Genomic DNA, 24,854 nt, shown 5'->3' with positions numbered 1-24,854 from the left:
GATCCTACAATCCCAGGATCAAGTCCTGCATCGGGCTCCCTGCATGGATCCTGCTTCTCCCTTTGCCTGTGTGTCTGCCTCTCTGTGTCTCTCATGAATAAATAAATAAAATCTTTAAATATATAAATACATACATACATACATATATACATCCGTCTTTGGGATGCCTGGGTGGCTCAGTCGCTTAAGCATCTGACTCTTGGTTTCCACTTGGGTCATGACCTCTGAGTCATGGGATCAAGCCCCTTTCAGACTCAGTGCAGTTTGCTTGGGATTCTCTCCTTCTACCTCTGTCCCTCTTCCTGCTAGCAAGTGTGCACTCTTTCTCTCTCTAAAATAAATAAATAAAATCTTTTAAAATAATCTATCTTTGATAGAATTTCTACTATTTCATAGGCATGAAAGATTTCAACATCATTTCAGACTAGCCAAAAGGAAGTAAACTATAACCTGTCACAGTTCATATATGAACTGTGTTATATGAATATGTTATAACACACATGACAGATAATCTTTTTTATTTATTTATTTATTTATTTATTTATGATAGTCACACACAGAGAGAGAGGCAGAGACACAGTCAGAGGGAGAAGCAGGCTCCATGCACCGGGAGCCCGACGTGGGATTCGATCCCGGGTCTCCAGGATCGCGCCCTGGGCCAAAGGCAGGCGCCAAACCGCTGCGCCACCCAGGGATCCCTAGATAATCTTCAATGACATTTGCTGCATGTGTAATTCTTTAGTCTGGTTTTCAAAGACCGTGCTCTAGTAAAACTGGCCTAATCATGCCCCAGACTTAACTCACCTTTCAAGTGTAGCTTTCTCTTCCTATCTCAGCTGAAGTGATATTCACCTCATTCTAGTTATTATACTCCATGTCTTCTTGGTTTTCCTTTTGCCATTCTTGCACCTCTTCCAATCTATTCTCCAAGAGGAGTAAACTTTTAAGAACTCTTCATATGTCATACGAAGGCTCTTTCATATTTGGCCTCAACCCTCATCTCTCTCTACTCCTTTCCCCACTGCCAAAATCTACTGCAGACACAGAGAACTACTTATAGAGCTCTGCTCACACTTCAATGCCTTCAACAGGTAATATTCTTTCTCTATGACTTCTACATAGCTCTCTCAGTAATCATCTCACAGGGGAAGTGTCCTCTGACCCCTCAATCTCCTTTTTGTGTATGTGCTTTGATAATGCTTGCACAAATCTCTGCTGTTACAGTAATTACACAGTATTTCAATTGTTGTTTATCCATCTCTTTCATTGGACTATGAGCTCTGTAAGGGCTTAGACTCAAACTTACCTCCAAATGAATTGTGGCATACAAATTTCAATATGAATCAAAATTTATGGTAGATAAAAAAGACAATAGATAGGCCACTCATTCCATACTTTTATGTAAAAGCATATTAATTTTTCATTCACTCAGTCAACAAACATTTATTTAGTACTTACTAGGTGACAGACACTATGCCAAACCCTAGAGAGTTGGTGATGACAAAACAGACATATACACAAAATGTACAAAAAGAATTCTGAGGGATCCCTGGGTGGCGCAGCGGTTTAGCACCTGCCTTTGGCCCAGGGCGCGATCCTGGAGACCCAGGATTGAATCCCATGTCGGGCTCCCGGTGCATGGAGCCTGCTTCTCCCTCTGCCTATGTCTCTGCCTCTCTCTCTCTCTCTCTCTCTTTCTCTCTATCATAAATAAATAAACATTAAAAAATAAAAAATAAAAGAATTCTGAGAGTATATAGTCCAAATTGTTAAAATTGGCCATTAACTTTTAGGAACTAGAGAAGATATGAAAAATTTATATCTTTTTTTTTTTTTTTTTATTTATGATAGTCACAGAGAGAGACACAGGCAGAGACACAGGCTCCATGCACTGGGAGCCTGACGTGGGATTCGATCCCGGGTCTCCAGGATCGCGCCCTGGGCCAAAGGCAGACGCCAAACCGCTGCGCCACTCAGGGATCCCGAAAAATTTATATCTTAAAAAAAAAAAAGAAAAATTTATATCTTTTCCTTTAAAATAACCTCTATTTCCCTATTTTTCCTTAATGAAAATGCATTAATTTTATAATCACACACACACACACACACAAGATGTTCTCACAAATTACAAATTCCTACCAATCAGCAGAAATACAATACCCAAGGTAAACAATGTATAAATTTGTGAATCATAGCTAATGTGATAGCAAAACAATTTTTGAGAACTTTCAGATTTTTAAGATTTTTTTTAAAGATTTTATTTATTTATTCATGAGAGACACACACAGAAAGAAAGAGAGAGAGAGAGAGGCAGAGACACAGGCAGAGGAAGAAGCAGGTTCCATGCAGGATGCCCAATCCGGGACTCAATCCCGGGACTCCAGGATCATGCCCTGAGCTGAAGGGAGGCACTAAACCTCTGAGCCATCCAGGCGTCCTGAACTTTCAGATTCTAATTATAGAATTCTAATATAAATAACAAAACTAAAGTATGCAAAAATACTTCAGAATTTCCACAGTGCCTACTTTTGAAAAAAGATCCCATGCAAATAGTCCAAGGAAACCATCAACCACAACATCAATACCACCAATTTCCACATTGCAGAAAGAAAATTATGTCATTGTATTTCAATTAATGCAGAAGAGAGGGGATCCCTGGGTGGCTCAGAGGTTTAGCGCCTGCCTTTGGCCCAGGGCGCGATCCTGGAGTCCCGAGATCGAGTCCCACGTCGGGCTCCTGGCATAGAGCCTGTTTCTCCCTCTGCCTGTGTCTCTGCCTCTCTCTCTCTCTCTCTCTCTCTCCCTCTATGTCTATCATAAATAAATAAATAAATAATAAATCTTTAAAAAAATAAATAATAATGCAGAAGAGAGTACAGCCTCTATACAATTTATTCAGGAGACAAATTAATAAATAACATATTTTATCTGTATAATGATTTACAGTTTATAGTTCACAAAGTACTTTGACCATCAAAATAGTTCTCTTTTCTTGTTCCCACTAGATAGATAAAAAGTGAAGGAGTAAAATGGAGAAGGCCTTTCTAACTATGACTCAAAATCCAAAAGCCAAAAAATAAAAATAAAAAAAATCCAAAAGCCATAAAAGATTAAGGTATTTGTTTACTTAAAAAAAGAAAAATTGGTCTACATAAAAATGCACCTAAATCTAAAAGTTTTACAGGGAAATAAAGTAAGTCACAAGATATATACCAAAATGGGAAAATATCTGTAATACATAATACATACCACAGAAAAAAACCTATGACATATATATGAATTATATAAAATATATATGTGTGCATGTATATATATGTATAATATATAAAAAGAGACATAGAGGGATCCCTGGGTGGCGCAGCGGTTTAGCGCCTGCCTTTGGCCCAGAGCGCGATCCTGGAGACCCGGGATCGAGTCCCACATCAGGCTCCCGGTGCATGGAGCCTGCTTCTCCCTCTGCCTGTGTCTCTGCCTCTCTATCTCTCTGTGTGACTATCATGAATAAAAAAAAAAAAAAAAGAGAGAGAGACATAGAAATCAACAGAAAAGAGACATATGACAACAGAAAAATAAGAATTTAAACAGGTAGCTTACAGAAAATGAAATATGAATAACTTAGGGCACCTGGGTGGCTCAGTCAGGTTTAGTGTCAACACTTGGTTTTGGCTCAGGTGGCGCTCTGAGAGTCATGGGATCTAGCCCCAAGTTGGGCTCTGTGCTCAGTGTGGAGTCTGCTTGTCCCTCTCATTCTTCTCCTCCCCCTCACTTACTTGTGAGTGCTCTCTCTCTCTCTCTCTCTCAAATAAATAAATAAATAAATAAAATATTTTTTAAAAAAGAAATATGAATAACATAAAAAGATGCTTAACTTTAATATAATTTTCTAAAACTTAAAACTACTCTGAGGTACCACTTTTCTCTATCAGACCAGCAAAAATTCAACTTTGATAACAGCAAAGTACAGTATTAATAATGCTGATCCTAGAGCTAGAGTACTTAGTTTGAATTTTTGCCATAGTACTCATATGCTTTAGGTAAGTCTCTTAAATTCTCTTCAATTTATTCTCATGAAAAAGAGAGATAATGATTAGTCTCCCCCTGTGCTCTCCCCTCTTCAAATAAATATTTTCAAAAAGTTTCAAAAAAGGGATATTAGTAAATTTTTTAAAAGATTTATTTATTTATTTATTCATGAGAGACATAGAGGCAGACACAGGCAGAGGGAGAAACAGGCTCCCTGTAGGGAGCCTGATGCAGGACTCTATCCCAGACCCCGGGGATCATGCCCTGAGCGAAAGCCAAACTCTCAACCACTGAGCCACCCAGGCATCCTGGGATATTAGTAAGATTAAATGAATATATATAAAGTACTTTGAATAATATCTGCACTTAGTAAGCACCTAAGTATTACTTATGATATAGCTAATGTTGGTGAGTGAACAGGCAATGTATATTAGAACAACTTTAAGGAAAGCAATTTGGCAATATTTCATAGTTATAAATGCATATATTCTTTGACTTATAAATCCCACTTTTTGGGCAGCCCGGGTAGCTCAGCAGTTTAAATAAAATCTAAATCAATCAATCAATCCCACTTTCTGGGGTGCTTGGGCGGCTCAGTCAGTTAAGAACCTGCTTTCAGATCAGGTCATGATCCTAGAGTCCTCGGATCAACCCCCGCCTGGAGCTCCCTGCTCTCCCTCCGCCCCTCCCTCCACTTGTGCTCTCTCTCAAGTAAATAAAATCTTTTTTTTTTTTAAGATCTTATTTATTTAGTCATGAGAGTAAATGCCTCTCTCTCTCTTTTTTTCCTCTCTTCACAGAGAGAGAGGCAGAGAAACAGGCAGAGGGAGAAGCAGGCTCCCCGTGGAGAGCCTGATGCCGAACTCGATCCCAGGACCACGATCAGAGCCAAAGGCAGATGCCCAACCTCTAAGCCACCCAGGGTCCCATCAAGTAAATAAAATCTGAAAAGAAAAGAAAAGAAGAAAAGAAGAAAAGAAGAAAAGAAGAAAAGAAAAAGAAAAAGAAAAAGAAAAAGAGAAGAGAAGAGAAAGAGAAGAGAAAGAAAAGAGAAAGAAAAGAGAAAGAAAAGAAAAGAGAAAAGAAAAAGAAAAGAAAAAGAAACCCAGTTCCTGCCAATTTATAACTACCCTTGCACACATGTAAAACGACCTATGTTCAAGATACGACATAAATCTTCCTTACAGAATTGTTTATAATATAAAAAACCTGGAAGTAATACAAATGTCCAACAATAAGGAACCAAATAAATTATGATAGAGTATTCAATGGAATACTATGCAAGTGTTTGTGTATTTGTTTTTTTATTTGAGAGAGAGAAAGAGCAGGGGGGAGGGGCAGAGGAAGAGGGAGAGGGAGAGAATCTCAAACAGACTACCTGCTAAGTGTGTAGCCTGACTTGGGGATGGATTCCATGACCCTGAGATCATGACCTAAGCCAAAACCAAGAGTTGACCACTCAACCTACTGAGCCACCCAGGTACCCCTCCCTGCTCTCTCTCTTTAAAAACAAGGGTGGGGGAGGGGAATAAGGTACACCTAGCTGGTTCAGTCAGTGGAGTGTGTGACTTTTGATCTCAGGTGAGTTTGAGCCCCATGCTGGGCACAGAGCTTACTTTAAAAAAAAAATAAGAAAAATAAAATTATATATTCATATTTGTAATCATTTGCCTAAAGCAAGTCTAAAAGAATATAGAGAAACTAAGTAGGAGTGCCTGGCTGGTTCAGCCAGTAGAGCATGCAATTTGATCTCAGGGTCCTGAGTTCAAGCCCCACATTGAGAAGGAAGGAAGGAAGGAAGGAAGGAAGGAAGGAAGGAAGGAAGGAAGGAAGGAAGGGAGGAATAGCAAAAGTTGGGAGGGGGGTATGGAACTGGGTGGATGGGGGATAGGCACAGGAGTGAGACTTTCACTGTTTATATAATATATATAAATATGCAAACATTTATTTAACCATTTGAATGTATTACCTATTCAAAGATTAAATTTAAAAAAAAAACTAAATCTCACAGAGGATAAGAAATTTGCCTACAATCATATAACTAATAATAAAGTTGATTATATTTAGGACTTTTTTTTTTTCCTTATAGCAAACCTGCCTTTCTAAAATTTTTAGGAATGGAAGATTTTTAAATTATCACAAATAATTTTTTTTTTTATTTTAAAATGGGGTCCTGCCTGGCTCAGTTGGTGGAACATGTGACTCTTGATCTCAGGGCCCTGAGTTTGAGCCCCAAATTAAGGCCTAGAGCTTACTTTAAAAAAAACAGGGGTTGGGGGGCATGCCTGGGTGGCTCAGTGAGTTAAGTGTCAGTTAAGCATCTGTCTTTGGCTCAGGTCAAGATCTCAGGATCCTGGGATCCAGCCTCTCAATATCCAACTAACCAACCAGCTCCCTGCTCAGTAAGGAGTCTGCTTTCTCTTCCTCTCCCTCTCCCCACACTCATGTGGGCACGCGCGCTCTCTCTCTCTCTCTCAAACAAATAAAATCCTTTTTTAAAAAAGCAATTAAAAGGGATCCCTGGGTAGCTCAGTGGTTTACAAGCCCTGCCTTCAGCCGAGGGTATGATTCTGGAGTCCTGGGATGGAGTCCCATATCGGGCTCCCTTCAGGGAGCCGGCTTCTCCCTCTGCCTGTGTCTCTGCCTCTCTATGTCTCTCATAAATAAAAAATAAAATTTTAAAAAAGCAATTAAAAATTTAATTATCAAAAAAAAATTTAATTATCACAAGTAGGCCTCTCTCTGAAACAACCACCCACTCTGAGTGCTCAGCAAAAATAATCCTAGTGAGACCATACTGAAGTAATCTCCATATGATGACTTGGAAAATAGTATAATACCCATTGTTAGTCTGAAACATTCAGCATCACCCACACTATACATTGTAATAATTGGGCTTCATTTACTGGAAGGAGATGAAATTCTTATAAAAGCCCTTATCATAGGTTTCAAATTCCAACACAATGCTCATTTTGCTGAACAATGAAGTATACAACATTAAGAATACATCTATAAACACTTTCACATAGGGAAAAAAACATTAAAGCAAGTCAGCTTTCTACTCTAAGCCAGAGAATAAGTACACATAAATATGTAATTTTCCTTTTACAATTAATATAAACACAAAATGTTATTTGAGATTCTGGGGTGGAGAGTCCCTAGCTTAGCCTCTCAACACCTACATTTTTAAACAGAATTAAACAGGCCCACCATATACCAAATCTCAAAAGGTCTGTATTTGAGACCATTCCAAATATACATCTGTATGAGAGAATAATACATCATAGATCCAGGGCACAGGAACTCAACATTAATTCATACAAACATCTGTATCACCTAGTACTATTTTCTAACAAGTAATAGGGAACCTCCAGTTCAATCCTGGGTCCCTCAGTTCTGAGCAGCCCCACCTATAGAACCCAGTATCTCCTCTACTCCATTTCCTGAGATCATACTAGGCAATTATGACATCCATACCAATGACATATTCAACATACTTCACAGCCCTGTAACCTCTCATTACTTCAATAACCTATACTTCCATTCCCCTTCAACTGTACTACAGCAGTTATACCCTGCTGGTTTTTTGAGATTTTTTTACCTTGAAATATTGAACTCTCGAACTCTCAGCTGTCCTATTCTATATTTCTTTATTATTTTTTAAAATAATTTATTTATTCATTCCTGACAGACACAGAGAGAGAGGCAGAGACATAGGGAGAGGGAGAAGCGGGCTCCCCAAGGGGAGCCCAATGTGGGACTGGATCCCAGGATCATGCCCTGAGCCAAAGGCAAACAGTCAACCACTGAGGCACCCAGATGCCCCTCTTTATTATTTTTAGTAATCTCTACACCAAATGTGGAGCTCAAATTCACAACCCCCAGATCAAAAGCCCCACACTCCTCCTCCTACTTGACTCAGCCAGGCACCCCTCCATTCTATATTTCTTAAAGAAACTGGTCCTTAACCACATTTATTTTATTTTATTTTTTTAATTTAAGACACAGAGAGAGAGAGGCAGAGACACAGGTAGAGGGAGAAGCAGGCTCCCTGTGGGGAGCCTATGTGGGACTTGATCCCAGGACCCTGGGATCATGACCTGAGGCAAAGGCAGATGCTCAACCACTGAGCCACCCAGGTGCCCCTTCAACTACATGTACCATAGTGGGAAAAAAAAAAAAGAGAGAGAGATGTCAGGGCTAGACAGATTTGGTCAAATTCTTGCCTACAGTTTTCTCAATTGTCAAAGAGGAATACTGATACCTAAACCACAAGGCTGTTGTGATCCATAAAGCATCTTAATAGAACCTGACATAGAGCTGATGTTACCATCAGCTCTCTTTCACAATCACACTTGCTCAAAGAGTAATTTTACTCACTGCCTTCCATTTATTCCTCAGTCCTTCATGACCTATTGCTATCATTGCCACTGTTGCACAATTCAAAGTATCTTTCAGAGGAAACAAATGATCTTCTAATTGCTAAATTCAGTGGTTTCATTCTAATCCTCATTCTACTCAGCCTTTGCAGCACCTGACAGAGACAGTCATCCTGTCCCATTTTGAAACCCTCTTCCTTTGATTTCTATTATAATGTTATCCTGTTCTTATTCTTGTCCCATTCCTTTAACCTCGCTTTCTCAGTGTCTCTTACCCTTCAAACAATGATGTTGCTCCTGGCTCTCCTCTTCTTTCAGTATTACCATCCCATATTAAGTCTTCAAATATCCCTGTTATACTCTCTGTTGACCCTCTCTCCCAATTTTTAAAAAATTTTTTTTAATATTTATTTATTTATGATAGTCACAGAGAGAGAGAGAGAGAGGCAGAGACATAGGCAGAGGGAGAAGCAGGCTCCATGCACCGGGAGCCTGATGTGGGATTCGATCCCGGGTCTCCAGGATCGCGCCCTGGGCCAAAGGCAGGCGCCAAACCGCTGCGCCACCCAGGGATCCCTCTCCCAATTTTTAGACCTAATTTCTAGCAAACCAGAGTCTCCCAATTTTTAGACCCAAATTTCCAGCAAACCACAGTGATATCTGAAAAACACCTCAAATTAGGGATGTTTGGGTGGCTCAGTGGTTGAGCATCTGCCTTTGGTTCAGGTCGTGAACCTGGGGTCCTGGGATCAAGTCCCACAGGGTTCCCTGCAGGGAGCCTACTTCTCTCTCTGCCTATGTCTCTGCCTGTGTGCCTCTTATGAATAAATAAAATCTTAAAAAAAAAAAAAAGAAAGAAAGAAAAAGAAAAAACCCTACCAATGCATCCCACCAACGAAATCAGAAACACCCAAAATAACCCTCTCAACTCTGGAAACCTCATGGAATTGAAACCTGGAACTGCACGGCATTCTCTTCATTTCCCTACCACTATTCCAGTTCATCCTCTCTGACCTGGATTAGCACACTGGTTTCCTGCCCACCTAGGCTTTCTGCCTCAACCCTGCCTTCACTTTCAATTCTTCCTCCACATTTTCACCAGAGATAATTAATCATGCCAAACTCCTGCTTACAAAACCCTCAGTGGTGGCGGGGCACCTGCGTGGCTCAGCAGTTGAGCGTCTTTGGGCTCAAGGCGTGATCCCGGGGTCCTGGGATCCAGTCCCTATCAGGCTCCCTGCATGGAGCCTGCTTCTCCCTCTGCCTGTGTCTCTGCCTCTCTTTCTGTGTCTCTCATGAATAAACAAATTACATCTTAAAAAAAAAAAAAAAAAAAAAAACCTTCAGTGGTTCCCCATTCGTACAGAATAAAGTCCAAATTCTTCAGCAAGGTTTCCTCAGAGTTATAAAGGGAAAGGTCTTTAAATCACACAAACATGGGTTTCATTTCTAACTAAATCTAAACACTGGCTTAGTCTGGAGTCTTCCAAGCGAAGGGTAAAAGGCAGAGGAGGGAAAAGGATGGGAGGAGGGATGACAGGAGAAGAGAGAAGAGCGAGGCGGTAGTGTCTTGGGACGCGGGTGGGGGTGTGGGGAGTCCCTTCTAACGTAGAAGGGGCAAGTTTCCAGGGAAGAGTGTGTTTGAGAAAAGTCAAGTGAGGGAGTCCAGATCTCCGAGGGACAAGAGAGCCCCTCAGTGTGGAGCTGGAGCCATCTGAAACGAGTTCCCCGAGAAAATGAGGGCTTCCTGAGTCTCCGAAGTGAGAAAAGCCCCTGAGAGGAGTCAAGGACCAGGTCCCTGATACGAAGGGACTTCTAATGGGCTCCCGGCCTCGGAGGCGAGAAAGCGAGGGTAGGGGTGGGGGCTGCCCGGGACCCTGACGAAGGTGAAAAGGGAAGAGACAAGGGCCGAAGGGGTCCTGTCGGTGCTGAGACCCTAGCGCCACGGCTCCGGAGTCGCGGCGTGTGGGAGCCGCGCGCGGGCCGGGGCGCCCGGAGTTTGTGCCCGACGCGCTCTCTCGGCGTTACCTGAGGCGGGACTGAGCAGCCGGAGGGGTGCCTGCGCGGGCGGGAGGCGGAGGCAGCAGCAAAGCGGGAGCATAGTAGCCCTCACTGCTCGGAGGCGGCAGAGGCTCAGCCTGCGGAGGTGGTGGGGGTCCCTCGCGCAGAAGCCAGCGACTCGGCAGAACTAGCGGCGGCGAAGGACGAGGAGGCTACTGCCATGGCCCCGCAGTCGGGACCGTTCCCCCCGTCTGCTCGGCGGGGCCAGGAGGGAGATCCCGACGGCGGGCCAGGGGAGGCAGCTGAATCTCCGCTGAGCTCCGCGGCTGCGAGCGACTGAAACGCCTGCCCAGCCAGGCAGGGGGCCTGGGGGCGGGGCCTGAGGTGAGCACGCCCCTCTCCTCAAGCCTCCGAGCAGCCAATCAATCGCCAATCCTTGATAAACGAGCTGGCGGAATTACCCAATTAGCATTAGGAATGCCACGTGGTATGAGGGGGACTCAATGGGCGTCGGGGAAAGCCAATCAACAGCCCCAAGCGCCAACTCGGGAGGACGAAGAGAACCAATAGGAAGGAAGAGGAGGTTAAAAACAGAGGAGGTAGTGTGTTGGGAAGGCGGAACCAAGGAGGAGGGAATACACCTGGGGGAAACCCAAGTCCCGGAGCCTCCGAAGAGGGGGCAGTAAACTCGAGAGGGACCAATCCAAATGCCAAACACATAAACGATTGGTAATTAATAAAGCTAACCGAAAATGGATTCGACTGACGCGGCTTCTCGGTTGGTGAAGTATAAGTGAGGACTACCTGAATATATGAACGCAGAATCCTGCAGGACCTCAGTATAGTGTAGGGGAAAAACTGAAAAATCTAAACTACCGGAGATACTAAGAGTAATGGGTAGGGTTAAAATACTGAGGCAACTATTCATCTAGACTTGAGATTCGATTTGGCGAAGGCTTCCTGGACATAACTTGGGCTGGCTTGAAAACTTAAGTTTTGTTTGCTTGGTTTTTTTTTTAAGATTTTATTACTTTATTCATGATAGCGGGGGGCAGAGACACAGGCAGAGGGAGAAGCAGGCTCCATGGCAGAAGCCCGACGTGGGACTCGATCCCAGGACTCCAGGATCTAGCCCTGGGCCAAAGGCAGGCGCTGAACGGCTGAGCCACCCAGGGATCCCAAAAATTGAAGATTTTTAAAGAGCTGGGTAGGGAGTACGAATTCTGTTCAACTGTTCAACATGTGCACTTCCTTCCTCATGCTTTTCATGTACCTGAACTTCAGGTGCTCATAATCTCTCGCCTGGGCAGATTGGAACAGGGTTAGGCTTCCAGGACTAAAGCAGGCAAGGAAACACTGGAGTATGGGCAAGGAGATACAGGCTTCCACTAATGGAGTGAGTAAGTCACAAGAATAAAAGGCACAGCAGAAGGATTATACAGTGACAGATGGTAGCTACACTTATGGTGAACATACTATGACATATAAACTTGTCCAATCAGTATGTCGTACACCTGAAACTAAAGTAACATTGTGTGTCAACTACACTTAAATGAAAAAAAAATACTTTTATCTTTTTTTAAAAGATTATATTTATTTATTCATGAGAGACAGAGACAGAGAGAAGCAGAGACATAGGCAGAGGGAGAAGCTGGCTCCCTGCCAGGAACCCAGCACGGGACTCGATCCTGAACCCCAGGATCACGCCCTGGGCCATGCTCAACCAGCAGATACCCAACCACTGAGCCACCCAGGCACCCCTTACAAAACTCAGGCATCCCAAGCAAACAAACAAAAAAACAAAACAAAAAAAAAAAAAGTGTTTTTTTTTCCCAAACAAAAAAAATGTTTAAAGATGTGTGATAGGACATAAGAATGGAAATTAAATGTGAATTGGGCTTAAATGCCAAATTTGTACTTTTTCTTTTTATGCTGTGAGAGCTGTCAAAGGTTCTTGAGCAGAGTAGCCCTAAGAGGACAGTGTTTTAGTAAGATTAATTGGTAGCTCACAGTATCTCCAAAAAGAAATCACCCCAGCCCAGTATCCTAGGCCTAAAGCCATTTCTGTATCATTCTTCTGGCAACAAATGATGTGCTGCCACCTGGTGACAGTTCAAATACCATTGTTCCACTTTGCTATTGAATTTTTCTGTTGTGAGAGCCCCAGCATCCTTGCAAACCTGTCTCCCACAAAACCTGAGGCAAACTAGTTGATAAATAAGTACAGTACTTGTACCAAGTAGAAATGAATAATGCCATCATACTACATGTATTTTTTGCCCGGTGAAAGATGTAAAAGACAGGGATTACTCATACTTTGAGTAGGAAGATGAGCCTTGATGCCAAGTATTTAGTTTTTTGAACAAGTTCTGTTTGACCCAAGTCTGATCTCTACCATTCCACTCTCAGCAATCTCTTTTTAAGGATTATGTATTTATTTGAGAGACAGCGAGATCGGGAATGAGGGTAGAGGAAGAGAGAATCTCAAGCAGATTCCCCACTTAATCCCACAACCCTGAGATCATGACTTGAGTGGAAATCAAGAGTCAGATGCTTGATTAACTGAACCATCCAGGTGCTTCTTGCATGCAATCTCCTTAATACTGAGGGGGAAAGAGGGGCAGCCCAGGTGGCTTAGCAGTTTAGAATATAAAATCCAAAAAAAAAAAAAAAAAATCCAGGTAAGGTGTTGGGGCGCCTGGGTGGCTCAGTCAATTAAGTGTCTGCCTTTGACTCAGGTCATGATCCCAGGATCCTAGGATCAAGCCCCACATTGGTCCCCCTGCTTGGCAGGGTGTCTGCTTTTCTATGTGCCCCTCCCCCTGCTCCTGCTCTCCTCCACCCCTCAAATAAATAAATAAAATCTTAAAAAATAAAATAAAATGCAGGTAAGGTAAAAGCAAATCTGCCCTTAGCCTATGTAGAAAGATATACTTCTGGGGCAGCCTCGGTGGCTTAGCAGTTTAGCACCACCTGCAGCCCAGGGCGTGATCCTGGAGACCCCAGATCAAGTCCCACGTCAGGCTCCCTGCATGGAGCCTGCTTCTCCCTCTGCCTGTGTCTCCGCCTCTCTCTCTCTGTGTCTCTCATGAATAAATAAATAAAATCTTTTTTTTTTAATTTTTTTTACGTTTTTATTTGTTTATGATAGTCACACAGAGAGAGAGAGAGGGGCAGAGACACAGGCAGAGGGAGAAGCAGGCTCCATGTACCGGGAGCCCGACGTGGGACTCGATCCCGGATCTCCAGGATCGCGCCCTGGGCCAAAGGCAGGCGCCAAACCGCTGCGCCACCCAGGGATCCCTAAATAAATAAAATCTTAAAAAAAAAAAAAAGAAAGAAAGATATACTTCTCAGAGAGCAACCAAGTGATAGAAGGATCAGGACCAATAGCCACAAGGCCTATTTTTTTAATATGATAGGAAATATCAGGGTACATTATTCCCAGTGATTCAATGAGTATTAAATCATAAAATTTGTTTCATTTAGTAAATATATACATGTATATCATTTAATAAATAGACACATATATATTTACCACAATGTAAACTATATTTCTTGCTAGAGGTCACAGTCAAACAATTCTAAAAGCCACTAGATTAGAGGCAGAAACTGAAAGAAAACAGACCAGGAAACTGCTACAGAATGCAAGCTGGGCTGGGCTGGGCTGCTGAGGATGAGGAGGTGTGGAGAGACGGGGGTAAGTTGTAAGGGGCGGAAGCTGCAGATGAGAAGAGGAAGCCTCCTACTACTCAGGTCCAGGGCCTACCTGAATGCCTCCTCTGCATCCCCACAGCAATACTGCCCCAGAGCACTGCCCTACCTCATTCTACCTACCAGAATGGGAGCTCTCATCTCCCGTTCATCTTCAAATTCCACTGATCACAGGACTTGCACTCAGACGGTACAGCTATAAATATCTGTGAACCTGGACTTCAGAGAGATGGCAGGAAGCAGTCAAATAACAAGAGGAAGAAAAGGTATAGTTGAGTCCATCCCATGTGGGTGCTGATTCACAGAAGATATCAGGGGGGGTTAAAACATTTTATTGCAGTTGATGGACAGGGTTAGGCAGGCAGTGACAAGCCTCAGTAGAGAGGGCAGATACCAGCTAGATCAAGAGAAACAGGGCCTTGGAGAGGAAGGTGAGCAAAACTACTCTTACAAGTCCTTACAGGTCACTCAGGAACATTGTGGGGCCCTTAAAGAAGAGTTTCTCCTGCTCAAGGCTCTGGGCCTATAGCTGTAAGCTGCTGGGCTCCAGGTTAGAAAGTGTGCTCCTCTGGAGATCTAAGAGGAGAGAAAGGGAAGAGAAAACAAACCATCAGCAAGCATCATGATATACATAAAACTAGGCCATGGGCCTGGTCTGGTGGGGAGAAACATACAGGCCTACCTTAGGATAAGTAACAACAGAGGATGATGGATTCACAAAGAGGCAGAACCTCCATTCTACCCAGTGCCAAACAATTAGGCAGTGGACACCCAAGCACATTCAGATTCAGCCTCACCCAGACCTGGGATCCCTGCCCTTACCCTCACCTAGCTATATTAAAGGTTTCCAGCTGCTGTTATTGTCTAGAAGACTGACTTCAGAGCTAGATGAAGAAAGATACCCAGTGAACGGGGGCAATCTTAGACTGGAGGATGTGAGCGGAGGTCCTGGAAAGAGGAACAGAATGAGAAGCAGAGATGGTGACAGTCGGACAAGGGGACCCTCCTAGCACAGGGAGTCCCAAGGCCAGGACTCCAGTCTCCTCCCCCGTTATCCTCCAAACATATAAAGATATCTCAGTGACCCTGTACCAAGTATAGAATGTCCGGTACTACCTTTATGGACTGTAACCCAGATACTCATACCACCCCTACCAGCCCATGTCAAATCTAGGATAGTTGAGGGGCACCTGAGTGACTCAGGAGGTCAAGCATCCGACTCGATTTCTGCTCCGGTCGTGATCTCGGGGTTGTCAGATAGAGCCCTACAGTGGGCTCTGCAATCAGTTGTGTTTGCTTGAGATTCTCTCTCTCCCTCTCCTTCTGTCCCTTCTCCTGCTTACACTCTCTCTCTTGCGTTCTCTCATTCTCTCTCTCTCATTCTCTCTCTCTCTCTCTCTCTCGTTTATTATTTATTTAATCTTTTTAAAAATATCTAGGATAACTGAACTTTGGTCCCCAATGCCTGGCCTCTGAGGCAAATCCCTTCCACTTCCACAAGCACCCACATCCCCTGACCTGAGGAGGTTGTGATCGCATGGGGCATCCTGGGCCTCTGTCCTGTGGCAGCCTCCACAGTTTGATCCTTGCCCTCCTGGCCACTTTGCAGCTCCTCCAACATCTGTCAAACCATAGGCCCAGGTAGGACCAAACCTCTTCCTCTCCAAAATGAATCGCCCTCACCACCACTGGCATCTTCAGCACACACAGAACCCTCATGTGGGCAATGACAGTTTCTCAACCTGGAGAAGGGGGCTTGGGAAGAAAAGCTTTGGAGAAGGGTAGAGTCAGCATAAGGAAGAGAGAAAGAGATGGAGTGGAAAAGGGTATCCTGGCCTGCCTGCAGAACAGAATAGAGAGAAAAAGGAAGGGGTCTCCACAAGGAGATATGAAGAGATAGATCTGATCCTCGTCCTACCTTCCAGCTGTGGGCCTGAGCTTGCTGCCCCTCAGCCATCTGTTTCAGCAGCAGCTCCTGGTGCTGACCTTCAGATGAGAAAAAAAATGTAAGGGAGCTATTCTCCAACTTCTTTCCTTTCCCCTCCCTGCCTTGTGCCCATCCTGGTGATGAAAACAGACAGGGGCAGCCCCGGTGGCTCAGCGGTTTAGCGCTGCCTTCAGCCCAGTGCGTGATTCTGGAGACCCGGGATCGAGTCCCATGTCGAGCTCCCTGCATGGGGCCTGCTTCTCCCTCTGCCTGTGTCTCTGCCTTTCTCTCACTATCTCTGTGTCTCTCATAAATAAATAAATAAATAAATAAATAAATAAATAAATAAATCTTTAAAAAAAAAAAAAAAAAAGAAAACTGAGACAAAGCATTCTAGTGTAGCTATTGGGAAGCTTCCAAGCTGATTGGGGAGACCAGACTCACACTATGGAGGCAAGACAAAACACTTGGCCAGACTTCTGAGCAGCTCAAGCAGTCAGAGCTACAGCCAGTTACTAGGATAGCAAAAAGACTCTCCAGAAGAGGACAGGTGAACTTGTACCCACCCCCAATTGTTTACTCACTCAGCTGGTCCCGCAGCAGCTTTAGTTCCTCCCGAAGAATCTCTGATTCCTCCCATAGGAGTTGCCGCCTGCACAGATGACAGTAGTATCACCCCAAAGCCAATCAACAAGCCCAGAGGACACTACCAGGAGTTAGAGGCCTGAAGAAGGAGAGATCTTGACCATCACTTACTCATTCTGCAGCTCTTGGTGAAGACCACTAGTAGCGCTGCACTTTCGTGGTCCTGTTTGTATTTGGGCTTGGGCCTGTTCCTGCACCTGGCTTCGAAGGCACTGCAGTTCCTTTCTCAGACCCTCCACGCGTTGCTCCAAGAGGAGGGCTCTCTGCTCTGGGCCCCCCTGCAGCAGCCTTAGTGATGCTGTATGGGACAAGTTGAGGGTTAGCCCCTCTGAGAATTTTACACATGAGCTTAGAGACTCCACTTGCAAACCAAGACACAACTGCACAGGAAGTATGTAACAAAATTGTGTGCGTACATAATGAACTATGTGTATGAAAAAAAGGAACTGGCCAGGTACCTTCCAGAGCACGGATCTGATACTTCTGCAGCTCTCGCTCTTCCAGCAGCCCCTGCACAGCCTTCCTCAGTGTCTCAGTCACCTACTCAGGCAAGAAAAGCCACATGACCTACTGTGTCAGGGGCTTTCCCAATACCTGGTACCCTCATCTCACACAAACACGATACATACACACCTATGAGCCCATGCTTTACCTGAGCCTGGGATTGAAGCTGGGACCGGAGAATAATAACTTCATCCCAGAGAGATCCTCTGTGGGCCTCAGCCCAACTCAGCCTGTCTGGAACAAAGGGAGTCTCTACCCGAGACTGTTGAGCTTGGCCTCCAGACTGTGGAGGCAAATGATGAGGGGAAATCCAGGTCCCAGGCAGGTCTCCTGATGAAGGAATAAGTAAGAGATAATTGTGAGGCCTATCTTTAGGGGAAAAAACAGATGTTTGCTCAGGACAGAAAACAGCTGGAATTTGGAAGGAATAGTGGAAGGTACAGACACTACAAACAGGCAGATCCTGGAAAGAAAAAAGGCTGGAGGATAGAAAAGGGACAACACTTACCTGCTGTGGAGACTCCAAGAGGATACAGATGCTGCTACAAAAGAAACAAATGCACAGGCCAATAAGCTCTCAGCGTCCCTAAACCCAAAATTCCAAACGGGTACCCTAGGCGCCCCCTCACCTTAATCCTAGCTATATTTCCATTAGTAGCATTGAGAAGTGCGTCGAGGTGCTCAGACCAGCTCAGGTTCCTACTCATAACCTTCTGCGAGGTTTCCTCCTGGCGTCTCCTAGCCTGGAATACCCGAGGCACAGCCCAGTAAAACCACACGTCAGAGTGGGGACTGAGGAAGTAACAGTAAAGGTAGGGATGCAATATCAGGCCAAAACTAGGACTAGCAGGAAACGGCGCTTGGGGAATCTAGGGGAAAGGCGAAATACTCTGATACGCAGATATCAGGTGGGACTTGAGAGTGCCGATTCTTGATCCAGACCTCTCCAGATCCAAGACACAGGCATCATCACCCCGAACTTGTGCCAGCGACTACAGCCGCCACCTGGTTCAAACCGTTCTGTAGACCGGGAAAGTCTGATTTTGGACTTGCAGCCGCAGGGCCACTAGGGAAACCGAGTTCATCTCTCGCGGAGACAACTGGCGATGGAGGCTGCCGAACTACGTTTCCCTGGAAGCTACACGAGCATTCACACCCCCGCCGTGAGGCTTGCCGGGAAACTGAGGCTTTCGGATTCTGTAGTTGTTGTCCCCAAGGACCAAATGAACTACATATCCCAAGATGCATTGCACCGAGCCAACGCTATTCCGCTCCTGGTCCCAGTAGTTCTTGGGAAATGGAGTCCAAGCTACCTTGAAACGCCACTGCCCAAATTATCCTCGAGACTCCATTCCCCAGCAAGCTCTGCGCGTAGCGTGCGCTATGGAGCCAGAAGTCGCAGAACTGAAGCAGAAGATCGAGGACACGTTGTGCCCTTTTGGCTTCGAGGTTTACCCCTTTCAGGTTGGTTCATCCCTCCTGTGATGCTGGGCGAGGTGTATGATTGACCTGGGTGCTACCGGCGTGAAGCTCGAGAGCATTCTGATCCTTCCCGAGCTCCTCTGGCCCCATGTCCTTCTGACCTACAGGGACAGGGTGTCATCGAGGACTTGGTTAAAAGGGTAGAGAAATAGTCTCACGCTTGTCATTTTACCCCCATATAATGCCGTATTTTTTTATGAGAGACACATAATCCAGTAATCGTGTGGCTCTGCCACCTCCATTATTCAGAGGAAGAAAGTGACCCCTGAGACCAGTCACCTTCGAAGGAATTAGAACAGGGCAAGGCCTGGAAGGTTTGCTTAGCTAAGATTTAGGCCATTTGAGAAGGGAAGGGCATTCCTTTTGTTGAATAAGCAAACAATTGGCTGGTTTGTTCATCTACCAACAGAAGGATAATTCATGATGTTGCCAGTCACCAGTGCTGGGCTGGGTACAGAAACTGAGCACTCGCCTGACACAGAAGTCTGGTACCACCACCTCCCCTTGTTTACATAGATCCATTTCCCCTTTATCCAGTGCCCTCTGTGCTGAGATGTGTGCTTGGACATGGCTAAATCAACTCAGGTTGAGCCCTTTGCCTGATGATTAAGAGGCAGCACACTCCCACCCCTTCCACTGAGTGGCCCACAGCAGGGCTGAAAAGGAATATAAAGGAGGAGGTAGTTGGGTCTAACTTGAGAAGGGCTGACCAGAAAAAATGGAGTTGAGCTACATGTGAAAGGAAGGAAGGAAGATTATGTACATCCCAAATATCAGAAATGGCTTGAGTAACCAGTAAAGGTGTGGAGGTAGTGGTGGATGGCAGGTATGGAGACAGTGAAAATGACTGGTGGGTCAGGTAGACCTGGGTGGGTAGTGGGAGTTACTGTACTGAACAGAGCCGGTCATCCTGGGCTCCTACTTCTCACTTCTTCCCTCCCCCCATGTCCAGTCAGACACCAAGACCTTTAGGAATCTGTCACCTGGGGGGATCCCTGGGTGGCGCAGCAGTTTGGCGCCTGCCTTTGGCCCAGGGCGCGATCCTGGAGACCCGGGATCGAATCCCACATCGGGCTCCCGGTGCATGGAGCCTGCTTCTCCCTCTGCCTATGTCTCTGCCTCTCTCTCTCTCTCTCTGTGACTATCATAAATAAATTAAAAAAAAAAAAAAGGAATCTGTCACCTGAATCTCCCAAATCCACTCCCTTCCTTGCAACCCTTCTGTGCTCTGGTCCAAGCCAGTATTCGTCACTTGGATTACTGCAGTAACTTGCCTGCTATCATTTTGCATGCAATCCATCCTCCACACTAAAGCCAGATCTTTCTAAAACTATCAATTTACTCCTTAAATCTTCAGTAGTTAGCCCCTGGGCAGCCCCGGTGGCACAGCGGTTTAGCGCCGCCTGCAGCCCAGAGTGTGATCCTGGAGACCCAGGATTGAGTCCCGTGTCAGGCTCCCTGCGTGGAGCCTGCTCCCTCTGCTTGTGTCTCTGCCTCTCTCTCTCTCTCTCTCTGAATAAATAAATAAATAAAATCTTTTAAAAAATAGCCTCTTATTGTCACCAAATTAGACTTGTATTCCTTAAATTGGTATTCTAGGCCAGGCATAATCTCATGCCTACTGATCTCTCCACCCTTCTCTCCTGCTCGCCTTTACAAACCCTTCACTTCTATCAAACTGGACAATTTACTCTTTTTTTTTTTAATCTTTTATTTTTTTTAATTTTTATTTATTTATGATAGTCACACACAGAGAGAGAGGCAGAGACACAGGCAGAGGGAGAAGCAGGCTCCATGCACCGGGAGCCCGACGTGGGATTCGATCCCAGGTCTCCAGGATCGCGCCTTGGGCCAAAGGCAGGCGCTAAACCGCTGCACCACCCAGGGATCCCGACAATTTACTCTTTTGAAAATATGCCCTTTTTGCATGTTTTTGTTAATGCTGTAACCTCTATTTAGAATACATACCAGATTCTCCCTCCCCACATCAGTCAGTTTCCTTCCTAGCCTTCAATTTTTTTTTTTTTTTTATTTATGATAGTCACAGAGAGAGAGAGAGAGAGAGAGAGAGAGAGGCAGAGACATAGGCCGAGGGAGAAGCAGGCTCCATGCACCGGGAGCCTGATGTGGGATTCGATCCTGGGTCTCTAGGATCGCGCCCTGGGCCAAAGGCAGGCGCCAAACCGCTGCGCCACCCAGGGATCCCTCTTCCTAGCCTTCAAAACAGCTTCCAAGAAGCTTTTTCTAATTTCACAGAACCCTCATCTGGCCTTGTCATTGCACTAATCACAGTACAATTTCTTTTGGTTCTTAATTGTTCATGAATTCTCTGCCTTTCTATTTTCACATTCCCTGTTAAATTTCCCCCATTGAGGAGGCCCCCATAAATATACATCATGCAGCATCAGTACAAGTCCATTGGCTGAATGAATGAGATGGGAGACTGAGGCAAGATGTATGAGGCCTTGAATGCTAGGGTGAGGCATGGGCCTAGCAAAGGCCTAAACTGGCCCTCTTGTGTGGCCTGAATTTTCTCTGTTCCAGGTGGCATGGTATAATGCACTCTTGCCTCCAACCTTCCACCTACCCCTGCCAGGACCTACCCTGGCCTTTCTGGTACTCAGCACACCTGCCATGTTTGACCGAGCCTTCAAACCTTTCCTTCAGAGCTGCCACCTCCAACAACTGACTGACCCTGTGGACCAGTGCGTGGCCTACCACTTGGGCCGCGTTAGAGAGGTGAGCAAGGTTCTATATTCCCCCAGCTTCTAAACCTATAGCTGCTTCCACCTTCTCTTAAGCTCTCAATGCAGGACTAGACCTACATAGAGCCAAGAACCACTTCCCAGACAGAAGGATACCATAAAGCCATCCCTGACATTATGATCTCTCTTCATTCTGCTTTATCTTACCCCAGTTTCAGCCACCTTCTTCTAGCAGCCCCCCAGGTCTGGAATCAATCTCATTCACCCTACTCTCATGGGCAATTCATTATATGAACCTCAAACCAGAATTCCCTCAGCCTCCAAGTGAAATAGGAATAAGCCCAGCATCGTCTAAGTATTGCTCAGCTGTCTTTGCCCTAGACCTGGAGGTTTTTTGCTGTCTTTGGGGCCTTTTGAGGACAGAACAATATTTCCCCACCACCCACACACATGTACACATACATACATACATATATACATACATACATACACATACTCCCCAAAGCTGTGCCAGGTCTTCCTCCATACTGGGACTCTGGAAGACCGAGACCAGTCATCCCTCATAATAAATTTTTTTAATATTTATTTATTTGGGGGCACCTGGGTGGCTCATTTGGTTAAGCATCTGCCTTCTGCTCAGGTCATGATCCCAGGGTCCTGAGATTGAGCCCCAAGTTGGGTTCCCTGCTCTATGGGGAGCCTGCTTCTTCTCCTTCTCCCTCCCCCCGCCCCCGCTATTCCCCCTGCGTATGTTCATTGGCTCTTTCTCTGTCAAATAAATAAAATCTTAAAAAAAAAAAAAAAAAAAAAAAGGTTTATATATTTCAGAGAGACAGAGCACAGGAACAGGGCGGGCAGAGGGAGAGGGAGTCTCAAGCAGTCTCCACACTGAGTGCAGAGCCTGACATGCAGGGCCCAATCTCATGGCCCCAGGAGATCATGATCTAAGCCGAAACCAAGAGTCTGACACTCAACCAACTGCATCATCCAAGTGCCCCAACCCCTCAAAATAGAAGGTAGTCTTCTTCCTCTCTTCAAACATGTGCCCTCCTAGACAGAATATCATTTTCTTCACAGTGGGCCCATATGCCCCCCTTCCCCCCAAATTTAAGGTCATGTTTTCCCTTCAAACAACTTCTGAGGACAGGACCTTGTTAACACAATATAGGGCTCTCTAGGACAAAGTTATGATTCCTCTCATGCTGAAATGAGCTTCCATCTCTATCCCAGAACCTCCCAGAGTTGAAAATAGAAGTCATCGCTGACTACGAGGTACACCCTAATCGGCGCCCTAAGATTCTGGCCCAGACTGCAGCCCATGTGGCAGGAGCTGCTTACTACTACCAACGAAAGGATGTGGAGGCTGACCCCTGGGGGACCCAGGTCAGAGAGCAAGTGTGAATATTCCAGTAGGGACTGGGAGAAAATGAAGGCCCCTCAAGACACGTAGACATAATACAAGGGGAAGATGTGCCCTGGTCAGGAGCCCAACCTCATATGCTTTCTGGAGTCTACCTGGGAACAGATCAGGTCAAAGAACCTAGTCTGTCTTAATATCTGGTTACAGGGACGCCTGGGTGGCTCAGCGGTTGAGCATCTGCCTTTGGCTCAGGGTGTGATCCCGGGGTGCCAGGGTCAAGTTCCGAATCCGGCCCCCTGCATGGAGCCTGCTCCTCCCACTGCTGGTATCTTTGCCTCTCTGTCTCTCATGAGTAAATAAAATATTAAAAAAAAAAAAAAAAAAAACCTGGTTACAGGCTGGAAGGAGTAGAGCAGTGATTAGGAGACAAGTGGTGAGAGAGACTGGGAAATTGACAGTTTAAAGAATCCTCCTTCCTCATAGCCAGAGTAAGCTCATGAAGTGTTGTCTGGGAGAGGAAATGGGGGAGCCCAGCTACAATAGTGACATTTTTGGGGCAGCCCTGGTGGCACAGTGGTTTGGCACCTGCCTTTGGCCCAGGGCACAATCCTGGAGACCCGGGATCAAGTCCAACGTCGGGCTCCCTGCATGGAGCCTGCTTCTTCCCTGTCTCTCTGCCTCTGTCTCTCTCATGAATAAATAAAATAAAAAAAAATAGTGACTTTTTTAATATTTTTTTTCTTTATTTATTTATGATAGTCACACACACAGAGAGAGGGAGGGATCCAGGGATCCCCATAGTGACAGGTTTGAATGTGGAATCAGTATCCTTTGAGAATTGAACAAGCATAGCCTGCAATGATGGTAATTGGGGCTTAGTGCCAAGGTGATTTCCATGACCTTACTTTTCTTTGCTTTCTCCCCAGCACATAGCAGGTGTGTGCATACACCCCAAATATGGGGGCTGGTTTGCCATCAGAGGAGTGGTGCTGCTGCCAGGAATAGAGGTGCCACACCTGCCACCCACAAAGCCCCTGGACTGTGTGCCTAAGAGAGCTGATCGAATCACCCTGCTTGAAGGCTTTAATTTCCATTGGCGTGATTGGACATACCGGGATGCTGTAACACCACAGGAGCGCTACTCGGAAGAGCAGAAGGCCTACTTTTCTACTCCTCCTGCCCAACGCTTAGCCTTCTTGGGCTTGGCCCAGCCTTCAAAGGATACTAGCTCTCCATCTCCTGAGCTACCTTTTACATTCAGACCCAAAAAGCCCCAGAATGCCAGCAGAGCCCGGGGCTGGGTCAGCCCCAGTGTCTCACCACCTACATCCCCTGGCCCTTGATATCCTTCCTCTCCTGGGATCCCTATTTATAAGTGGTACTTGTTGGGACTTATTTTGCTTTTCGGCAAGGAAAGAGATTTTATTTTGATATAGTATTTATTCTTGATATAAGAATTATAGTAGAGATCTTGATATAAGAATTATAGTAGGGATCTTCAATGAAGATGAGGCTCAGAGAACTTAATCAAAACAAAGACAAGACAGATTCAGAATACCCACCTGGTTTGAAATATGGGATTCCTGTTACTATTTCTCTGCTCTGCTCCAATAAGCTACTTGTTATAGAACCTTTATAAAGGGTAATCATCCCCTAATGACCCCTGCTTCATAGGCTTGTTGTGGGGACTGAATAAACACCTGTAACACACTTCTGAAAGGATGCCTGGCTTATACTAAGTGGTCTCAGTAGTCATTTGAAAGCCCTGAGAATCCTGTACTGCAGCTCAGAGGGGGTCTTGCTTGGAGGGGTGGGGATAGGCTGGAGTAGCTGATAGGTTATCTACAAGGGTACAAAATACTCTTTCCTAGCCACAAGGGCTTAGGAGGCACACACTTTCCCCCCAGACATACACTCCTCCTTCAGGAAGAGATAAATAAGGGCAGAAAAAGGACTACCCTCAAATCAAGGCCATGACTTAGGGAAGCCAATTAGTGCTAAGCATGGTTCTTTTGATATGGAAAGCTTTACCCTATGTACCATAGGGCTGTTTCCCCCTACCTTTAGTTTCAAAGCCTCTACTTCTGTTTTGAAGTTTTTTTTTTCCCAGTGAG

The 24,854-nt window shown here is 45.2% G+C and overlaps 3 protein-coding genes across 16 annotated transcripts in view; 1 reads left to right on the top strand and 2 right to left on the bottom strand.

The window, feature by feature from the left end:
- The window catches only part of TESK2 (testis associated actin remodelling kinase 2), a 146,467-nt gene extending 135,679 nt beyond the window's left edge, over positions 1-10,788 (bottom strand). For both annotated transcript variants that reach the window (XM_077845192.1, XM_077845195.1), the window contains exon 1: positions 10,431-10,788. The gene's annotated coding sequence lies outside the window, so the exon portion shown is untranslated. The remainder of the gene's footprint in view (positions 1-10,430) is intronic.
- A 3,640-nt stretch (positions 10,789-14,428) lies between these two features.
- Positions 14,429-18,733, bottom strand: CCDC163 (CCDC163 homolog). 12 transcript variants are annotated; one of them, XM_077845209.1, is made up of 11 exons: positions 18,507-18,733; positions 17,823-17,936; positions 17,702-17,732; positions 17,342-17,523; positions 17,148-17,229; positions 16,801-16,987; positions 16,629-16,696; positions 16,036-16,103; positions 15,636-15,738; positions 14,946-15,065; positions 14,429-14,693 (listed from the first exon to the last, which is right to left on the bottom strand). In XM_077845209.1, the coding sequence occupies exons 2-10, from the start codon at positions 17,898-17,900 to the stop codon at positions 14,950-14,952; spliced, it is 915 nt and encodes a 304-aa protein (XP_077701335.1). In that variant the 5' UTR covers positions 17,901-17,936; positions 18,507-18,733; the 3' UTR covers positions 14,429-14,693; positions 14,946-14,949. The 12 variants fall into 12 exon arrangements, with proteins under 12 accessions (XP_077701335.1, XP_077701334.1, XP_077701332.1 ...); XM_077845208.1 differs by lacking the exon at positions 18,507-18,733 and adding an exon at positions 18,083-18,403; XM_077845206.1 differs by lacking the exon at positions 18,507-18,733 and adding an exon at positions 18,136-18,402.
- Positions 18,462-24,459, top strand: MMACHC (metabolism of cobalamin associated C). 2 transcript variants are annotated; one of them, XM_077845215.1, is made up of 4 exons: positions 18,462-18,657; positions 21,343-21,414; positions 22,611-22,763; positions 23,667-24,459. In XM_077845215.1, exons 1-4 carry the CDS (start codon positions 18,577-18,579, stop codon positions 24,081-24,083), a joined length of 723 nt encoding a protein of 240 aa, XP_077701341.1. In that variant the 5' UTR covers positions 18,462-18,576; the 3' UTR covers positions 24,084-24,459. The 2 variants fall into 2 exon arrangements, with proteins under 2 accessions (XP_077701341.1, XP_077701340.1); XM_077845214.1 differs by having other exon boundaries at positions 18,467-18,657; positions 21,220-21,414.
- The last annotated feature ends 395 nt before the right edge of the window (positions 24,460-24,854 follow it).

Source organism: Canis aureus, chromosome 13 (assembly GCF_053574225.1).
Source record: "Canis aureus isolate CA01 chromosome 13, VMU_Caureus_v.1.0, whole genome shotgun sequence".
NCBI classification, from domain to species: domain Eukaryota; kingdom Metazoa; phylum Chordata; class Mammalia; order Carnivora; family Canidae; genus Canis; species Canis aureus.
This window is presented reverse-complemented; position numbering and strand designations above follow the sequence as displayed.

Excerpts from the sequence above, each read along its gene's own strand:
- CCDC163 (XM_077845204.1), bottom strand. The coding sequence starts at position 17,900 with ATGAGTAGGAACCTGAGCTGGTCTGAGCACCTCGACGCACTTCTCAAT. Across the intron at positions 16,988-17,147 it reads TCAGATCCGTGCTCTGGAAG|CATCACTAAGGCTGCTGCAG; the intron begins GTACCTGGCCAG and ends TGTCCCATACAG. Across the intron at positions 15,739-16,035 it reads CTCAGGCCCACAGCTGGAAG|ATGTTGGAGGAGCTGCAAAG; the intron begins GTAGGACGAGGA and ends ATGGTTTGACAG.
- MMACHC (XM_077845214.1), top strand. The coding sequence starts at position 18,577 with ATGGAGCCAGAAGTCGCAGAACTGAAGCAGAAGATCGAGGACACGTTG. Across the intron at positions 18,658-21,219 it reads TCGAGGTTTACCCCTTTCAG|GTGGCATGGTATAATGCACT; the intron begins GTTGGTTCATCC and ends TCTCTGTTCCAG. Across the intron at positions 21,415-22,610 it reads ACTTGGGCCGCGTTAGAGAG|AACCTCCCAGAGTTGAAAAT; the intron begins GTGAGCAAGGTT and ends TCTCTATCCCAG.